At 37.1% G+C, this 21,829-nt stretch overlaps 1 protein-coding gene across 1 annotated transcript; it reads right to left on the bottom strand.

Moving 5' to 3' along the window:
- Window positions 1–2,739: 2,739 nt before the first annotated feature.
- LOC102754084 (glycine cleavage system H protein, mitochondrial-like) lies at window positions 2,740–3,123 on the bottom strand. The gene has a single exon (XM_015567498.1). The coding sequence runs from the start codon at window positions 3,121–3,123 to the stop codon at window positions 2,740–2,742; it is 384 nt and encodes a 127-aa protein (XP_015422984.1).
- Between the last annotated feature and the right edge of the window lie 18,706 nt (window positions 3,124–21,829).

The following is a 21,829-nucleotide window of genomic DNA, read 5'->3' as shown; positions in this document are numbered from 1 at the left end:
TGTCTGTGTGCACATATATGTGTATATGTGTGTGCTTCTGTGTGTGTCTATCTCTACCATCGTGCTACAATTAAATATACAACTATATATATATATATACTCTCGAAAACAAAGAGCAAGTTTTAATGATTTTTGTCCTCAAGAAGCTTTGCAGCAGACATGGAATTCTACAAGTGTTCAGCAATGGTTTGAGTGACAAAATTGCCAATAGGCCAGTGACTTGCACCAGTTTCTTCTCTATTGCTTTATCAGCTACTGCCTTGTCCCCTTCCCAACTATTTTCATTTATTACAACCACTCATATCCCCTGGCCTAACCTAAATCTGAGTTTTACCCTCTACTGCTCTACCTCTTTGCAAGATTTTTTAGATAAAACACATAAATTAGTGATTGTGAGAAAAACAATTTCAGTTTTCACAAATTTATTTTTTTAATATATAAACCTCTAGGTCAAGTAAGTTAGCTAGTTTAGTGGCCTCAGGCTTGTAATGCTCTTTTAGAAAGCAAGAACTATTTCCTTGGAGGGTTGGGGTCCTTCTACTGCCGTATAACATATTACCCCAAACCTTAGCAACTTAAAAACATTTATATCTCATGGTTTCTATGGCTCAGGCATCCAGACATGACTTACCTGGGTTCCCTGACTCCAGGTCCCTCACAGGCTGCACTTGAGGTATTGGCTGGGCTTGTCATCATCCCAAGGCTGTTAGGGGAGGAAACACTTTCAACATCATGCACATGGTTGCTGTCAAGCTTCAGTTTTGTACGGGTTGTTGCACTGAGGGCCTCAGTTACTCACTGACGCTGCCGAATGCTATCCTCAGTTCACTGTCACGTAGGTCTCTCCACATGGCAGTTCAAAACATCACCTGAACAAGGAAGAGCGAGGCGAGTGCAAGTGAGAGGAAAGCCAGTCTTTTGTGACCTGACCTCAGAAGTGACATCCCTCCAGGCCCTATCCATTCATTAGACCTGAGTGTTTAGGTCCTGTCCCCACTCAAAGATGGGGGTTACACAATGGTATGACTACTAGGTAGACAAATTCATTCTATCTGATATGGCCTGTCTCATGTGGTAAACTCTTTATCAGTACTTTCCTCAACTTCTTCATAATATTCTCAGCCTAGATCACAGCATTTGTTGACAGGCACACTTTAAAATAATAATTTTTTTTCTCATTACTCTATTTAGCATACACATTACTCTCCAAAATTTTAATTCCTTTACTCTTCAAATGCAAATTTATTAAGCACCTACTCTATGCATCTGAAATTGTACTAGTTATTGGAATTTCCAAAATGAATAAGAACTCAGAAACAAGTTTTTAACCTTCACCAAGTTTTATGTATAATTTTAATTAGCTTCATTTTAAAGTGGAAATGCCTGCTTAAAACTTAATCTTGTAACAATATTTTTATAGAAAAATAATTAGTCTTTTGTATAATGTATACTTCAAGAATTATGCTATCAGGTTAGTTATGTGTTTGGGTTTTAGAACTTGGCAGGATAAATACCCACTTGAAAATGCATTATTGCTCCTAATTTTGTTGTGCATATTAATGTTCTGTTTATATCATTAAACTGGCTGCACTGATTTAAATTTCTGTTTATAATAATGTGTGAACCCAGACATTTATAGTAGGAATATTAAAATGAACAAGGCTATTAAAATAAAATAGTCCATAACAATTTCAATTCTCTCAATCTCCTTCTCTCTCTCTTAATACTATTGATTAATTTCATATTAATTTTCTTCTTAAAAATATTTTTTTATTGATTTCAGAGAGAAAGGGAGAGGGAGGGAGAGATAGAAACATCAATGACGAGAGAGAATCATTGATTGACTGCCTCTTGCATGGCCCCTACTGGGGAGTGACCTCACAATCTGGGCAAGTGCCCCGACCAGGAATCAAATCATGACCTCTTGGTTCATAGGTTGACACTCAACCACTGAGCCATGCCAGCTGGGCTCATATTAGTTTTCATTAAACTTAAAGTTATATTCCCTTTGAAAATTGCTTTTCTTCTTTACTCTAAAATGCATCACAAATTAATTGTAAAACCACTAAGCACATAGCTATAGGATGGAGAACGACTGCTTTAAGACAGACCAAAATAATACATGTGATTTCTAGATGTCTATCTACTGGGGTATGTATCACATTGAAACCAATGCAGCTTGTTTAACCAAGAGTCATATGGGCTGGTTCTCCGAATCATCCTGCCCCTGTCACAATAGAAATAGCAGAAGGTCGAAAGTAAAGAAGGTAAGATATGATAGATCAGTAGCATGGGGTAATAATGATAGTTTGATGATAACTGAGTGTAACGTGAGCAGATAGAAAAGGAGTAGTTACTATGAAAATTATCTAGAGCTAGCCACATAGCTGTCATTTGGTTATTTTTAAAATGAGTTCCACACATATATACAAAAAATGTTAAAGGTTAATAAATAATGGCATTGTTCAAAAGCTTAGAAATGTTTACTTACCTTTGTATTATGAATCCTTTCTAAGATGTTTGGTAAGACCATTGTAGATGGTAGGTAAAATATTCACTTGTTTCATGGGAGCACCAACCAATACAAAATGTTTGTTCAGCTAGCATCTGACTCAATCTGGAAGCCTAGGGGTTACACTTACCCCTGAGGGACAAGGAGAGGGTTTACCAGGGTTCAGTAAATAAAGGATATCAACTCTCTAGAGCAGTGGTTCTCAACCTTCCTAATGCCACGACCCTTTAATACAGTTCCTCATGTTGTGGTGTATGCTTCTTCATTCTTAGCTCATCTACTTCTGAAGTATTACCCAGTGTCAGCCAAGCATCTTTGTAACAAGACTTGTGGACAAGTCCTGTATTTACTGGAAACACTTGATCAGTTACTTCTCCTGATAGAGAAAAATAGAGTTCACTAGTGGCTTTCACACTTTTCAAAACACCAAACTCATCTTGTTTGTTCAATTTCGTCCCAATTTCAGACTGACTACAGTAAACAGCATCTCTAAAAGCTTCCTGTGCAAAGTTGCTGGTTCCCGCTGCTCCAATACCATTTTCTGCTGTTATCCATTCATGTTTCTCTGCGAATTTATGGACAGAAAGCAGATAGGGCCTGGTGCGCAGCATCCAGACAGCGCCCGCCCCCAGGCCCCAGTACCAGAGTGGGCAGGATTTTGGGTCATCAAGGCAGTGGGTAGGCTGCAGGCCCCAGCCTGCACTCTTCCCACTGCTCACAGTGCCGTGTTCGCAGGAGTGCAGGGCTCATGGCACGGCTCCTCTGCCATCTGAGCTGGTGGGGGCCTCAAGTGAATTTATTTTGATGAAATCAGTTTATCTCCCTTGCTCCAGAGTAGACAAAATTGCTACTTTGTGGGGAGGATGGTGGGGTGGCAATTTTGATAGTTACAGTTGGATAGATGAAACTTAAATCCAGTGACTAGAGGCCAGGGGTGGTGCTAAACATCGCACAGTGCACAGGGCAGCTCCCACAACAAAGAGTGAGCTGGCCTCAAGTGTTAACAGTGCCAAGGCTGAGAAGCCCCTAGCTAGGCCTAAAGTGGACCCTGAGAGAAGGGATGGAGGAAGGCAGAGGAGAGAAAGTGGTGCTGTGTCCTCTCCTCCAATGTCAGTCGAGGAAGGAAGAGGAACAATGGAGCCCCTTATATGATCAGGGCAAATGTAAGTACAGAAGAGACTGGTGTCCTGTTTTGCAACTGCAGCACAAGAAAGAAAGCCCCCAAATATGCCAGGTGCGGGGGGGAGGGGGTGAGGGGGAGATTGTGACATCTAGGCATGAGCGATACTCAGATAACCCCCTTAGCTTCTCACAGGTCTGAGCATGGCATGGGGGTGTAAGTTTCCCAAAGTCCCAGAGGGAACTGCAGAGTAAGCCAAGAAATAACTTAAAGAAAAAAGGGGGTCACCTCAAATGGGTGCACAGGCACTGCCCTTGGGGCTCTCAGAGGGAGCTGACTATGCACCATGGCCAGCACCTGGCTCCGTCCAATACACCTGGACATCAGCACTGGGACTAGCCTAGGCCAGCTCTTGGGTCTAACATGACAGGCTGTGATTATTACCATGATGCTGTTCAACTAAGACCTGAAACGTGCCCCTCCCTCCCTCACCACCACCACACACGCTGTGCTAAACACCACCCCTGGGAACTAGCATGCGGGGCCCACATCCGATGATTTTAAAAGTAAAACGGGAGAAAAAAGTAGGAGAAGACCCTAAGGGAAACAATGACATGGAGGTGAGCCTTTGAGCACCACTGAAGTGCCCTGAAGTGGCTAAGCTCTTCTTAAGTGGCCTGAACAATTGTGGAATAGGACTGAACATACCTAAAAGTGTATACAGTAACTCATCTGAGAGAGGCTCAAAAATTAGTCAACAAAAATTCCATTTTTACACCCCTGTTATATGGACTGCTGTAATTGTGAAATATCGTACCCGTTACAATACCTCTGGTGATTTTTATTTCTTGACATTGAATAGTAAACTGTGAGAGGCATGACCTTCAATATAACTGATCATTACCTTCCCTTCACTTTACTGTTTCATTTCTAGAAGCTGTATTCCTTAATAATATGAGGCCGTCTGCCAGTGGTTTATATATTGTCATCACACATCCCTTTTCATCTCATCAATCCTTACTCCTTCTATTTTGTCAACTTAGACTTAACTTCCACCTAGAAACTTTCTCTGACCACTCCAGATTCAGTTAAAAGTCCCTAAAATGCATTTTCTTCTTTTTTCTTCACACATACAACTTCCAGTTTAATATCTAAAATTGGTTCTACATTTGTGAAGTAATAACAATGTTGATAATATTGTAACTTTTATGAGCATTTACAATTATCATATTTTTTTCTTAAACCTTTATTGTTGAAAGTGTTACAGAGGTCCCCTTTGTTTGTTTCTAGTTATTTTCCCCCTTGACACCCTCCACCCAGTACCTGCCCTCTCAGGCCTTCACCACTCTATTGTCTGTGTCCATGGGACATGATATCACTCATGTGTGGAATTTAATGAACAAAATACATTTCCTTGTTCACTTTGTTTTAAATAAATTTATTGGGGTGACATTGGTTAATAAAATTATGTAGGTTTCAAGTGTACAATTCTATAATACATCATTTGTATATTGCATTGTGTGCCCACCACCCAAAGTCAAATCTTCTACCCTTACCATATATTTGACCCTCTTTTCCCTTCACTATCTCCCATCTTCTCCCTTCCCTCTGATAACCGCCATACTGTTGCCTGTTTCCATGAGCTTTTGTTTGTCTTATTTATTTATTTGTTGCTTTCAGTTTTATATCCCACATATGAGTAGAATCATATGGTTCTTGACTTTTCCTGTCTGACTTATCTATTCTCAAGATTCATCCGTGTTGTCATAAATGACCGAATTTATTTCTTCTGATAACTGAATAGTATTCCATTGTATATATGTATGACATTTGAAATGCATTTTCATAGCACTTAATAAACTTTATTGTAATTATTTATTAAATCATTCATTGTCTCTGAAGACAAGGTCTTATTGCTTGTCATTGACTTTTCTAACATGGTTTTTAACACATTGCAGGCATTAACGAATGAAGGCTTACCTAACTAATTAAGTCTGACAAATCTGCAATGACAGTCAAGTTTAAAAAGCTAATTATAGAGCTTTCAACCCCTATCCCATTTTCTACATTCAAAAGTTTTATTTGTGTCACGCATGAGTATCATTTATGAAAATTATTTGTTTATTAGAGTCAACTTAGAAACTATGATGCTTCCATTTCCTAAGTGACATAAGGAGGACCATGACATGTAAGAGAGGGAATGATAAATTAGATGTTAGAGTTCGAAGCTCCCAAGGGCAATATATGGGCCTGTTTCACAGAACCACATGCACATAGCTAATATCTAATTGGCTTCCCGTGAATGTGAAAGGAAAATGGGTAGAAAATACCGGGGGCTTTAGAGGCTGGCACGACCAAAGTAAAGTGCTGGCACCACTGCTTACTAACTTTGTGATCTTGAAAATAATCTATTTAAGTGTCTGTTTTTCAATACACAGAAATGGGCAAAACAATAATTACTTGTATCATTGCTTATTAAATATTTATGAGTGCATGTATGTGCATTTTCATCTCAGTGGTCTAGGCTAAATAATAATCTAATTTCTTCCCATAAAAATACTAAGTGTCGTTAGCTCAGATTTCCAATTCTTCTAATGGGAGAAGTCAATTGCTTTCCTGAATTCCAGAATAATACCTTCTGTTGACCTGGAAATGAACTGCTTTTTTAAAAATTTATCTTTATTGTTGAAAGTGTTACAGATGTCACCCCTTTGTTTCCTTATTGACCGCACCCATTCTCTCCCCAGACCTTCATCTTTTTTTTTTTTTTTTTTAATCTTCAAGCTCTTCACAGGAATAGCCCAAGTTGCTCTCTACTCTCATAGCCATGGTATGCTATACAACATTTACTGGATTTCTGATTATTAATTTCTGAGCCTACTTCACCAACAAAATTTTAAAGTTCAGAGTATTTCTTAAAAAGTATGGAATTCCCTTTAGCAAAACTTGCTGAGTATTAAACACACACACACACACACACACACACACACACGCACGTCCTCTCTCCCCTTGATAAGCAAGCTGAGGGACCAAGGTCTGGACAATGTCAATGTCTCAATTTCTCATTTTGCTTACAAAGCTGGTGACGCATGGAGTTAACAGAATGGATGTGCTGATAACTGAGCTATCTCATGATAGAAATGATGACTAAAGATGTAATTTCTCTGACTTTTAATCCTATCACACTGAATTGGAGGAGAAAAAAATAATTACATGTGGTCTTGAAATCAGTTATTAAGCAAAAAATTTTTAAAATGCAAATTTAATATCCATTATAGGATTAAATTCTGCCATTATGTCTCGGAGCCTGTCGATAACTTCTCATCTCTAAGGCTTGACACAACTTCCTGTGATCTTCCCCTTCAGCGTCTCTCCACTTCTTTCCTGATTCTCATCCTCACTTTACACTATGCTCCAGCCATTCTGAAATATTTGTGATGATCAAACAAACTGTGCTATTTCACCCCTTTGTGACCTAGCCCTCCTATGCAGAGTTTATCACTACCACTTACTATACTGTACAATTCAACTATTTATTCAACAAACATTTATTAAGTGCCGTCTATGTCTCAGTTATAGCAGAAGGTTCTGGGAAAATACAACACTGCAGGCATGGCCTCTTGCCCTAGAGCAGCAGTTCTCAACCTGTGGCTCGCGACCCCTTAAGAGGTCGAACGACCCTTTCACAGGGGTTGCCTAAGACCATCCTGCATATCAGATATTTACATTATGATTCATAACAGCAGCAACATTACAGTTATGAAATAGCAACGAAAATAATTTTAAGGTTGGGTCACAACATGAGGAACTGTATTTAAAGGGCCAGAAGGTTGAGAACCACTGCCTTAGAGGGTTTGAGATCTTATAAAGGGAGACCTGCAGATGAATAAATGCTCAGGGAGGATATGGGGGGCACAATAGAACTTAATTTTATTCATAACAGCAGCAACATTACAGTTATGAAATAGCAACGAAAATAATTTTAAGGTTGGGTCACAACATGAGGAACTGTATTTAAAGGGCCAGAAGGTTGAGAACCACTGCCTTAGAGGGTTTGAGATCTTATAAAGGGAGACCTGCAGATAAATAAATGCTCAGGGAGGATATGGGGGCCGCAATAGAACTTAATTTTGCATATAGTGAAGGGTGTGGAAAATTTCAAAGGGGTGAGCAGATTCAGAAAGGGATTCAGAGGTGATGAAAATCGAGCTGAGCCTTAAATAAAGGCAAAAAAGCAGAGAGCTGAGGAGGAAAAGGTAGTTATGACTTTTCCTGGTGTATCAGGGAAACTACCTGAAGGAACTACAAACATTATGGAATAGTGGTTAACAGTTAACAGGGTGTGCCTGGAGTTTAATATCTGAGTCTGCATTAATATCTGATTCTGTGGCTCCATGTCCCATGTATACATATTCACAGCTATTAATTTCCTCATCTATAAAACGCAGTTAACCATCTTCCACAATGCCATAAAAATTAAAGTAGCACTTAGCTTGAGCACATTTTAAGAGATCAAAATATTAGGTGTGAGGGGGTGATGTGTGGTGAGAGAAAGAGTTAGAAATGTAGAAAGGTGCTAGTTAAAAGGATAGATATGCCAAATATATGGTAGATGAAATAATAATGCCTTGGACATGTCTATGTCCTAATCCCCAGAATCTATGAGTCCATTTGCTTATGTGGGAAAAGGGATTTTGCAGATGTGATTAAATTAAAAGTCCTGTGAAGGGAAGATTATACTGCATTATCTGTGTTGGCTCAGTGTAATTACAGTGGCTTCTAAGAGAGAGAGGAGACAAAAGAGTCAGAGGCAGAGACAGAGATATGATGAGGGAACAGATGCCCGAAAGGAGAGAAACTAAAAGCTGCTACACCGCTGACTTTAAGGATGGAGGAAGGCACCGTGAGCGAAGGGGTGCAGGTGGTCTCAGAAGCTGGACAGGGAAGGAATGGGGCTCTTCTCTCGAGCCTAGGAGAGCCTGCTGGTATCTTGACTTTAGGACTTCTGACCTCAAGAACTGTAAGGCACTAAATTTGTGTCATTTAAGTCACAAGGTGTGTGCTTATTTACTACTGCAGCACTAGGAACCAAAATAAATATAAACATGTATGGTTTTATACTCTGTCCTATGGTCACTGGGAAATTATCAGGTTTTGAAAAATAGTACCAGGTATGTAATTTTGAAATAATTGCATAGATGCAATAAGGAAAAAAAAAATTGGATCAGAGATGAGCAATACTGGAAACAATAGAAATCAAATGGAAACATTCAGAGTCTAGAATTGGCATAAAGAGGGTAGGGTAAAGATATTTTTAGACCATGGAAATAAGTTTTATGAGCCCTATATAATTTATAAATCTTTAAAAAATAAAAATGCAAAACTAAGTAAAAATATTTATTTAGTATGAGAAACAAATCTGATAAACTATTTTTATACAATGATAGCACAAACACCACAAAATTTTGGAAAAAGGAGCAAAATATTTTTGCCAATGACATGATACTGTATATAGAGAACCCTAAAGATTCCACCAAAAAACTGCTAGAACTGATAAGTGAATTTAGTAAAGAAGCAGAATATAAAATAAACAAGAAATCAGTTATATTTACGTAAATCAATAATGAACTATCAGAAAGAGAAACTAAGAAAAGAATCCATTTACAATTGCTTCAAAAATTACCTATACAATTTTTTAAAAATATATTTTGCCCTAACCGGTTTGGCTCAGTGGATAGAGTGTCGGCCTATGGACTGAAGGGTCCCAGATTCGATTCTGGTCAAGGGCATGTACCTTGGTTGTGGGCACATCCCCAGTAGGGGGTGTGCAGGAGGCAGCTGATCTATGTTTCTCTCTCGTTGATGTTTCTAACTCTCTATCCCTCTCCTTTCCTCTCTGTAAAAAAATCAATTATATATATTGAAGTCAATATATATAATTGATTTCAGAGAGGAAGGAAGAGGGAGAGAGAGAGATAGAAACATCAATGATGAGAGAGAATCATTGATTGGCTGCCTCCTGCATGCTCCACACTGGAGATTGAGCCCACAACCTGGGCATGTGCCCTTGACTGGAATCCACAGGCTGATGCTCTACCCACTGAGCCAAACCAGCTAGAGCAATACCTATACAATTTAATAAATGATATATAAGATCTATACCTGGAAAATTGTAAGACAGTGAAGAAATAATTAAAGAAGATGCAAATATGTGGAAGCATATACTGTGTTCATAGATTAGAAGAATAACATCATTACAATATTCATACTACCCAAAGCTATCTATAGATTCAAAGTAATTTCTATTAAGTTACCAATGGCATATTTTACAGAACTAGAATATTTCAAAAACTTACATAGAATTGAAAATAAAGCCCAAATAGTCTCAGTAATCTTGAGAAAGAAGAACAAAGTTAGTTATCACACTACTTGGTAGCAAACTATACTACAAAGCCATAGTAACCAAAACAGCATGGTACTTGCATAAAAACAGACATATTGATCATAGAACAGAATAGAGAGCCCAGAAATGAGTCCATGCCTTTATGATCAATTAATATTTGTCAAAGGAGAGAAGAACATATAATGGAGTAAATGCAGCTTATTCAGTAAATGGTGTTAGTAAAATTGGACAGATACATGCAAAATAATGAAACTAGACCACTTTCTTACACTATGCATAAGAATAAAATAAAATGGATTAATGAGTTAAATGTAAGTGTTGAACCCATAAAAATCCTAACACATAGGCAGGAAATTCTCAGACATTTCTCATAGCAATATTTTTCCTGATATATCTCCTCAGGTAAGGGAAACAAAAGAAAATAAATAAATAAATGGAGTACATAGAACTAAAATGTTTTCTCACAGCAAAAGAAACTATCAACAAAATGAAAAGATAAAACACTGAATGGGAGAGTATACTTCCCAAGGATCCATCTAATAAGGGGTTAATATCTAAAATTTATAAAGAATATAAAACTCCAAAACAAAAAACAGACAAACAAATAACCCAATTAAAAGATGAGCATAGGAACTAAATAGACACTTCTCCAAAGAGGACATACAAATGGCCAATAGACAAATGAAAACATGTTCGATGTCACTAATTATCAGAGAAAAGCAAATTAAAACCACAGTGAGATATCAACTGTTACCTGAAGAATGACTGTCATCAACAAATCAACAAACAAGTATTGGCAAGGATGTTGAGAAAAGGGAAACCTCGTGCATTGTTGGTGGGAATGCAGATAGGAGCAGCCACTGTGGAAAGCAGTATGGAGCTTCCTCAAAAAATTAAAAATAGAACTGCCTATGATTCAGCAATCCCACTTCTGGGAATATATCCAGAGAAACCTAAAACACTTCAAATATGTATAATCCATGGACACAGATAATAGTGTGGTAAAGGCCTGGGGTGGGAATGGGGGTGGGCTAGGAGGGGTCAATTGGGGGGGAGGGGACATATGAAATACTTTCAACAATAACGATTAAAAAATAAACTAGCAAATAAAATAGAAACAAATTCATAGATACAAAGAACAGACTGACAGCTGCCGGAGTGGTGGGGCGGTGGGGGGTCAAGGGGACTGGCTGAAAAAGTGAGGGGATTAAGCAAAAAGAAAGAAAGAAAGCTCATAGACACAGACAACAGTATGGTGATTACCAAAGGGAAAGGAGGGAAGGGAGAAGTAGTTGAAGGTAAAGGGGGGAATGTTCATTAGGGGTGGTGAACACACAATACAATATACAGATGATGTATTATAGTGTTGTACACTTGAAACCTATATAATTTTATCAATCAATATCACACAATACAGTCAATTAAAATAAATAAATTTAAAAAATAATGCAATATTTTTATTAATTGCTTAACACAAATCTGAAATGGTTCCCACCCCAATTTCTATAGCCTGTTCCAAGGCCTTTGAAAAGATTAGGCAAATGAGGGCCCTAAAGGATAAACTTCATTACTTCAAGAGCAAATATGCTTCTGAAGTGGCTACATAGGACTGGAAACTAATTCCGTAGGTTATGGTTTGAGTACCTGGATGGGTAATATTTAGAACATGATAATGCCTTTTTAAGTTGGCATCTGTCTGTTTTTTATTAAGTTTGCACCTGAATTCCTGGAGAATAGAGACTATATCCCACCTGGTACAGCTCTCCTATGAATGACTGAATATTACAAGATATGCCATTTTAACTGAAATGTATGTACACATTTGCATTTTAAAGAACTATAGCTTATGTTTTGTGGCAGCATTATAGAAACTAAAACATTAGGATGACTACTTAGTATGAAACTCTTTACCATGATGTGCCCTACGGGCTATAATCAAAGAGAAATTATTTTAATTTTTCATCACAGAAGTGTTTATTTGTTTTAGATAAAAGCTTCTGAAAATTTTAAAACAATAATTTTAGCCACAGAAAGTTATGATTGGAAAACAACTGACCATCTTAAGTGTGAAAAGTCAGTTTTCATTTAAAAAATAATATAATTACAATATGTGAAATAATTGATACAAATAAAACTTATTTGTGGCACCACAGATAAAATTGTGAGTTAATTATGATCTCTGCTTTTTCTTCCATTCCTTTGGTAATATGCTAACAGTCAGTTTTACTTTGGACCAAGTTCTAAGTTCTATGTTATTTTAAGTATAGAAAAAAACTCATTCCATTGCAATTCATTTATTACATCCAATCAAGGGGCATTTAATCCATTAAAAGTGACATCTACCCACAACATATTTTACCAAGAAAGTGATACTTGAATTAATGACTTAGGAGCACTACACTAGAAATTAATTCCATGGTAATAATTATTTTCTAGCACATAGCCAAGTAGGTTCTAGATGCTTTGAAAGATAGTATAAGGAATATAAGTTGGAGAGTAAGTTGCTATTTTGATCAACATCTATGTAAAGCAAATTCAGATGACTAGATAACAATTCTGATCATGTATTTTGATCAAAGCCATTAATGTCATCTTAGTTATATTTGATAAACTACCTATTAATTTTATTAAAGGTAACAGAATGATTCTTTATTGACACTCCTTGTGTATGTGTATGTATGTCCAGGTCATAGATAGAGAAGGTGAGGGAACAGCCTAGTCACATCTTTAAATCACTGTGAACAAGTCAGGATCTTCTACGCTCACTACTGCAGAGTCCCAAAACTCAAATGGCACACTGAGTATCAGTTTCGCTATGACAAGTACTTGATGTTTTTCAAGCACCTACTATGTGCAGATCCAATTTTTTATATTCAAGATCACATTAAAGACCTGAATTATATAATTAAAAGAATGTCATATTTATTCTTATTTTTGCATCCAGTTTAGAAAAACTGAAAGACAATAAATATAACTTCCTTGAGGTTGGCGTATTTTCATTCTTTGAGGATGAATTTACTTTTTGAAATGCCCCTTTCCCTCTGGGAAAAAACAACAACAATAACAACAAACCAGTTTTGATGCCATCCTGGTATATAGTGTGTCTGATCCAACAGGCTGATACTACTTTTGGTCAAAAGAAGATATCAATCAAGAAATGAACCTAGTTTTATTTTTGTGTTTGGGAAAGCAGGTAAGGCGATTCTGAAATGGCTTTGAATGATGACAGGCTCTTGAAAAATGTGCTTTGCCTTCCAAGCAAATGATTAGAAAGGGACATGGCGCCTTTGGCTGTGTAATCACTTAGAGGTGTCTGTTACCGTCCTCTCACTTCATAATCCTAACCTACTTAACTCATATATGATACGTTCTTTATATTATGAATATCAAAAGCATGGGAACACTATTGACTTTATATTCTGTGAAGTGTTTCCTGTATATTATCTTGAGACCAGAAAAACCTGATTATATTCCAATTAGCAATTAAATAATTGAATTCCAATTATGCCAAATGAGCCCTAGCTACTGAGAAATCGCACAACTGATGTATAATTTATTCACACCAATTAGAGTTACATGATTACGTTCTAAACCTCAAGTCAGTCCTCTTCTGGAAAAGGAGTGGGACCAGAAGATACTGAACAGTAACAACAATGATGTTTGCTAGAGAATTAGGGACATAAATTAAAAGTTAGAAAAGAGAAGTGTGTAGCTTAGTGTTCAAGTAAAATGCACTGAAGTTCAAAATGTTTAATTATTCACAGAGATTTACTTCAATAAATGGAAATAATAACTTGTGTTCAGATACTGGATGGGTGTGCTATATTTCTTGGTGTGGTGGCTTAAAAATGAAGTGTGACTCGCATTCTACAACGATAATGGGAACCATTTCTAGTCTTTTGTTATATCTTGCTACACAATCACTGAAATAAATTTTAAAAAGACCTAGACCCTCATTAAACGCATGAAACCCAAGATCCTGTCTAGGACTTTTTTTAGATCATGATTATTACCACTGAATTATTTTGAATGAATTGCATGTTAACCTTCTTTATATCAAGGCCCACATATTTTAATAATTGGAATACTTGAAAAAAACTCAGAATCTATGACTACAAGTACTGAGGTATACCTATAAGTTGTATATATTTTTTGTGATTTAGAAACTTTTACATATATTTTCATCTCTCATTCATCATTGTTTTTTTTTTATCATTTTAAAAAAATACTTTAATTAATATTTTAGAGAGAGGTGGAGCCCCAAACCCCGGGCATGTGTCCTGACTTTAAATCGAACTGGCAACTTTCGGTGCCAGGGATGATGCTCAACAATCTGGGCCACACTGGCCAGGCCTTATCATCATTTTAATGACCAATTTATACTGATTTGAGCAATGTAAGAATCTGTACATATGAAGAAACAAAATATTTATATAAGAAATAAAATACCAAATTGCTTTTATTCTATCTGGTTCTTGGTTTAGACAATAGCAAGTATCCATTTGTTGTTTTCTCTTAAATATCATCAGATTGTTAAATCACCCATCCACTGAAAATAGTTTATGCCTTGTAGGTAAGTGTTTTGATAGAAGTTATAAAAGTTGTCACTGATACTTAGTTTTAAGGCTCACTTTCTATTGAGATATTTATAAAGCATGACTCATTTATATTAATGGGAACACACACACACACACACACATACACAGTTCCCAAAATTTAATTTGTAAAATATTTTACTTTAAAGATAACCAAGAACCCAGCCAGTGTTGCTCAGTGGTTGAGCATCAACCTATGAACAAAGAGGTCACGGTTCAATTCCCAGTCAGGTCACATACCCAGGTTGCAGGCTGAATTCCCAGTGTGGGACATGGAGGAGGAAGCTGATCAGTGATTCTCTTTCATCATTGATATTTCTCTCTCTCTCTCTCCCTCTCTCTTACTCTCTGAAATCAATAAAAGCATAATTTTAAAAAAAATAACAAAGAACGAGTCATCAGCCTGGGGCATCTTAATGTCAATACACTGATGAGCTGGAGAAGGGTGCTCATTAGCTCAGCGCCTCATCACTCCAGGCTCCCTCTGTTTTTCTCTTCTGTAAACTTGACTCAATGTATAACTGCCAGGTGATAGTCATTGTTCTTGCTGCCATAGATTCTCTTTCATTCTGCCCAAGTTGTCATTTGTTTATCATTTACTAAAGGCCTGGTGCACAGATTCATGCACTGGCAGGGTCTCTTGGCCTGACCTGTGCCCTCTCACCATCTGGGACCCCTCAGGGAATGTCGGAGAGACGGTTTCTGCCCAATCCCCGCAGGCCAGGCCTAGGGACCCCACCAGTACAAGAATCCATGCATTGGGCCTCTAGTATGCATATAAGATCTTTGGTTACTCTCTTCCTGCCTTCCTCTCCCCCACCCCCTCGCTTCCGAGATTCATTAATCTGTTCCATGTTTCCTGGCCTGTGGTTTCCACCCCTGCATTGAGCATCTGCCTCCTGGTGGTTAGTGCACATCATAGCTACTGGACAGTTGGCCAGGGATCAGCTGGTTTGCCAGGGTTAGGCCAGTCACTTAGGCTTTTATACATATAGATAGCTCTCATTTTCAATGCGTATTCTCTATCACTGCTTCTCCTCCTCAACTTTGTAAAGTTGTTGGGTTTTTGTGGTTTTTTTTTTTGTTTTTTTTTACTTTAAAGTAAGTAAAGTAGTTTCATATCAAGTTGTTTTCAGAACATCCCACTTTTTTTATTAATTGAAGAAAACTGGGTCTGAATTGTTCAAATTGTCTAAACTTAAAATGACAAGCTTTGGGGGTAGAATTGTTGCATTTATTTGAAATGTTTTGCAGAATCTAGGGCACTCCAGATGCTGCATTTCTTTGTAAAGGATTTTTCTCTTTACTCATAAAAAGAACAGGGAAGTACTTATGAAACTAATGCTTAAAGGCAGAATAAATCCTAAGTCCTCCTCAATTTAAAACTGTTATGAAAATAGCTTATAGAGGAATTACACTCTTGCTTCTGAAACACAGCTCTATTCTTGCTAATGCATTGTTTTATTCATTGAGTGAAATTTTAGAATCAAAATGTCATATGAAGGGAGAATATTATTTCTACAAAAGTGAGCACACAAGGTGGAATACAAGTTTAAGTTAAAGTATCAAGGGAAGAATTCTGCTTTTTAACAGACTGATTAAACATGACATATCCCCCAGGGCAAGTATGTATACACATGCACCACATAACATTTCAAAATAATCTTGGTCTACTTAGAATGGGTTAAGATGTATGTGTGTGTATATGTATCCTATTTTAATCTTGTTCAACTTCTCTCTTTGCCCCTATACATCATCTTATTTATTTTTTATTATGATAAGGAAAAAAATGTTGTAAAAAGCCTTGGTATAATCACTATGCAACTTCAATAATTATCAATAATTTGCCATTCTTGTTTCATCTTGTCTGCCACTGTTTTCCTTGAGTACTTTGAAGCAAGTCCCAGATTTCACTGGATTTGTTTATCAATCTTTTCATCTCTATATGTTATGGATGACTAGATCTCTGATAAAGGTGAAAATTGGGAAGCCTGATGTATCTGAACTTGAAGTAATAATCATGTAATCTGTCATTGATTGCATCTTGTTTTTATTAGGTTTCCATGTACTAAAGACCTAGGAAGTGGAGAACTATTCAGTCTGCAAAACAACTCTCAGTTTGGTTGAAATCAGGACAGAAAAGGTAGGGCGTTCAGCCTGCAGGCTCACCCTGACCTGAGCTGGTGCCCCTGAATTTCCTGCCAGTATCCCAGGTCCTCAGTCAGATGCTTCCCCTGCTGATGGCACCTAAAATAAAGAGCACAGCCAGAAAGAACTTATGGTTAATATCAGTGCATGTTGAGCTATCAGCCCTTTGAACATAATGTAAAATATCTATTCATTTTTCCCAAGGGCTCTTTCTGTTGGTATAGAATTTAGTTCACATGGGCAAAAGGTCCTCCCTGGCTCTTCAGTCTCCCTTCTTCACTTTCCTCCTCTCACTCACCACCTCAACTCCCTTCAGCTGTTTCTTCTTCCCAGAGTCACACTCCACCCCAGGGCCTGTGTGTTCTGCAGAAGCAGCCTCATGGAGCGCCGATGGGCATGAGGAGTGGACTGGAACAGAGCTAGAGTCACGTCCTTCTAACCTTTCACACCCATGAGACTTTGGGAAATGTGCTTACCTGCTTCACGTTGCATTTTCCTCATCTGCTAAAAGGGAAGAGAAAATGACACACGTCTATTATGAGAGTTAAATTAAATGTGACTATAAAATGCTTAACTTAGTGCCTGGCACATAGTAAGTACATACTATTTCAATACTGCGTTAGAGGGGAGCAAAACACGCCAGCCCAAATATGTTACTTTGGCATATTGATTATTTTTAATTAAAGTTACTTGAGAAACAGGCATTGCAAGAAGGACCCCCTGACCCTCCTCCGTGTCTCCGTGTCCCCCTGAAAGCAGGAACTAAATCTCCCCTGTGAAAGGGGCCCTCCCTGCACAGGAGGTAAATCGCTGTCCTTACCACCAGATAGGAAATTCAGTGCTGTGACTCTAAATAAACTCTGCTTGGTTTCCTCACGAATCAGTACCCAGGCATGTTTCTTTATCTTGTCAGTTCTTCACAAATTTAATGGTTTCTTGTCTTAAAAACATAAAAGCTGCCTGCTTTGGTCATTTCTGTAGGTCCCATGTCTATGGGACTTCTGTACATACAAAATTATACTGGACTTCCCCCTGTTAATACCTATTGGTAATTTAATTTTTGAAAGAGACAGAAAACCTAGAAGAGAAGGGAATTATTTTCCTCCTTGACTTAGGCGTATTTTGGTTCTGCTTATTTTGCTGTAGAAGGCACCCATAGCTGTGTGTACCTTAGCCACAGACCACCACCAAGGATTGAGAAGAATTGGACAATGAACTAGTCTTTTGTGGCATCCTTAGGTACAGTCCAAAGTGAATTTTTATGGCAGGGATTTTATATTATACTAGAGGCCCAGTGCACAAAAATTTGTGCACTAGGGAGGGGGGTTCTTCAGCCTGGCCTGCCCCCTCTCACAGTCCAGGAGCCCTTAGGGGATGTCCTACTGACGGCATAGGCCTGCTCCCCATAAGCCACAGTCTGGCCTCCCTCTGTGGGAGGCAATAAGCCAATCATGGGAAGGCACTGCCCCCATCACCTCCTTGCCACTGCTGCCTCTGGCCTTCCCCTGAGGAAGGCAACTGGGCCGATCAGGGAAAGGCGACACCCCCATTGCGCTGCTGCTGCTGCCACTGCTGGCCACTGTGGCTACCTGAGCCTCGGCCCGGCCCTCACAGCAGCAGCCACTGTGGCTTTGCCCAGAAGAATGCCTGGAAGACATCCAGTCTAATTAGCATGTTACCCTTTTATTAGTATAGATTTTATGTCTCTACAAAATTAAGCACAGTAGGTGTGTATTGAATAATTGCTGAATTTAAATATTATCAAAGCCAATATTCATATCTTAAGAAAAATGGGATAGGCTTGATCAGATCTGAAATGACATTTTTTTAATGGGAAAACAATATACTTAAAAGCCTAGATCATTCATAACTCCTATGCTCTCATGCATCAATTTTTATCTCTTTTCTTCATCTTTCAGTTTTTTTGCATAGATTAAACACATTTTTACCTAATTTCTACTAATTTGCACATAGATGCTAAACAGGACATTTATAAATGAAATAACTCTTGCCCAGCCTGGTTTGATTCCTGGTCCGGGCACCTGCTGGAGTTGCGGGCTCAATTCCCAGAAGGGGGCATGCAGGAGGCAGCTGATCAATGATTCTCTCTTCTCTTGATATTTCTATCTCTCTCTTCCTCTCCCTTTCTCTCTGAAATGAATAACAATATTTTTTAAATTAATTAATTAAAAAAGTCTTTCAATTTAAGGTTATGTTATATTACATTATATTAGTACTACATTAATACTAAATTACTATATTATTACATATATTTTTATCTTTCATAATTCTTGTTTTTATCTAAATGGCTAAGAGCTGAGACACAGAATGAAAATGCATCATATGTGTACTGCCTCTGCATACTCCATTTTCATTCTTTTTAAATATTATCCCAACTCTCAAGGAAAAAAAAGGGTGCAGTTGTTCTGATAAAGTTAATGCCCTAATGTCACTTTTCAGCAAAACAGAAACAAAAAAATTCTAAATTGTTTGATATGTCTAGAAAGACACTGTCAATTGTGAATCTACCAAAAAATATTCTATATAGATGCAACTTATTGTATTCCTGTGTTTATGACATGGTTTAAATGGAATTCGATTCTCAAACTCCTATACATATACAAATAATGGAATCTTTAATAAGTATCCTGAATGAATAGGGAAAATATTTGGGGGGGAAAAACTACATATGATACAAGTAATATGTAATTTGTTATTTTCATGCTCTTTCCTCAGAATCATGTAGCTTCAGAGTATAGACATGGTTAAAGCCTGCTGTGCTTAAAATTAACTACATTAAGCACACATTGACTGTGGGTGTTTGAATCAATGAATTTATTTGTATCTATACTCTTATGAGACAATAATTTGGATGATTGCATTATTTAAGAATTTAAGAATTTTTTACAATTTATCAAAATTGGACTATCAAGTAATCCAATTTGATAAGACAAATAAATTCTACAAGCATATAATATTTGAAAATACTGCCAAGCTCTCACTCTCGGTTGGAGACGTTCATTGATGGTTGCAGTGCCCTGAATAGAAAAGCTGCAATCACAGCTGTATTCTGCTAAGAGCAATAGAACTTTCATTCTTTTAAATGAGTGAAGCTAATAACAAATTAAATAAAAGTATTGCCTTCTTCACTAGCTTGTCAGGAGTTCTAAAGTGTTTACTTTCAAGGACACTTAGTAGAATCCTTCTCTGCCCTGTTCACAAGGTCGTGATTCTATTGAAATGTTAATAAAATGAATCAGGTTGCTCCTTTTTTGAACTCCTTTTTGTCTTTAAGTCTAAACTCTTTCTATCTGAGATGTTTATTTTATTTATTCATTTTTTGTTTGTCTAGTTTACATAACCTTTGTCTCCAGGGGTGGAACTTAGAGATGGGGTAGGAAAAACTAGGAAAAGACTGTGAAAGAATGTGTCTAGTTTCTTCAAAGTGATAAATCGCCTCCAGATTTTGATTCCACCTGAATGACTGCAAATTTGGGTGCATCAAGATGTAAAGACTAAATAACTAACAGAAGGTCTGTCAAAGGATTATCATTCCAAAGTTAGAAGTGGCAGAAGGCAACTCCTGCAGACTCTGGAAGAAGGGCTGGGCTTGGACTATATTTAGACAATAGAACCAGCAAGTAAGCAGAAAGAAGCTTTGGGTGAGGTCAATGTTCCTACGTAAGAGAGAGAATGTCATTTGAGACAGGTGAGGTATTTAGACAGGGTCATCTTCCTTGCCTTTCCTACTTTTTTCTTTAATACATTTCTATTTTTATAGTCATAATACTTATGAAAGACAGTGAAGAGGCCAAATAGATCAGCTCTCAGGAATCCCCACCAATCTAAGTAACTCTGTGCTCACAGGATTGTGCCTAGTTCCATACCAGTGCTAAGTTTAGAATGTTCAGGAGGAAAAGGAAATGCTGAAATGTTGGGAGGGGAGGGAAATTCTAGATCCAAGACGTTAGAATCTTAGGTTCTATGTTGTAAGACTTCGGGTATCTGTATTCAATTCCACGAGAATATAGCAATAATAAGAATGTTCTATATATTACATAGTGTATACATTACATACTGGAAAGAATATATGTGTGTGTATGCATGTATGTGTATGAACTTTTATATAAAAAGTTATGAAATATTTTAAAAATTGTTTAGTTATTATCCTGGATAACCTATAAGAAAGTAGCCAAAAAAAATTTAACTGATATGTGTAATCAAAAGTATTTTCCATTTGTTTTGTAGGGGGAATTTTGTGCTTCAATGGAAAATTATGCACGGTCAGAGCATACAGATCTTGGTTACCAATTCTAGCATTATATCGCCTTTGAGCTATTTTCGCACTCTAAATTATAGATAATTGATAAGAATGCAAAATCTTGTTTATAGATACGCTAATTCTGACCTGTAGAGTTTCAATTTATTTCCCATTTCCAATGTGGAAGCAGCCAATTATGCCTCTATTTGCATACTAGCTTCAATATTCCTGATCTATGTATGTGTGTTTTCTGTGAGTTCTCCTTTGAATGGGTGTTAACATCTTAACAGTTCTTTCATTAATAGAATTAAATAAACTGTATAATATGTGATATTATATCTGTATGAGTTACCACTTTTTATTGCCTTTTAACATGCTTTTTCTTCTCCAGATTAAAAAATATATGTATGGGTAATAGGACATTAAAAAAAAACACATACTTCAAAATATGTACATACTGAATAGTTATTTTTGTACTATATATTGGATATACATATTAAATATATGTGTATTATATATTTATTTTATTTTTCCAGTTTTATTGAGGTAAAATTGACAAAAATTATATACGTTTAATGTGCACAATGTGATGTTTTGATACACATATACATCATAATTGTCTATTTCTGAGAAAAATGCCATAATCAAGCTGATTTACATCTTTAGCACCTCACATAGTTACCATATTCGTTTGTGTGTGGTGAGAACACTTAAGATCTACTCTCGTAGAAATGTCAAGCATACAATCCAGCACCATGAATTGTAGTTATCATGTTGTACACTAGATCTT

Source organism: Myotis davidii, unplaced genomic scaffold (genome assembly GCF_000327345.1).
Source record: "Myotis davidii unplaced genomic scaffold, ASM32734v1 scaffold2364, whole genome shotgun sequence".
Taxonomy (NCBI): Eukaryota; Metazoa; Chordata; class Mammalia; order Chiroptera; family Vespertilionidae; genus Myotis; species Myotis davidii.
Note: the sequence above shows the minus strand (reverse complement) of the source record. Positions and strands in the feature narration are given on the sequence as shown.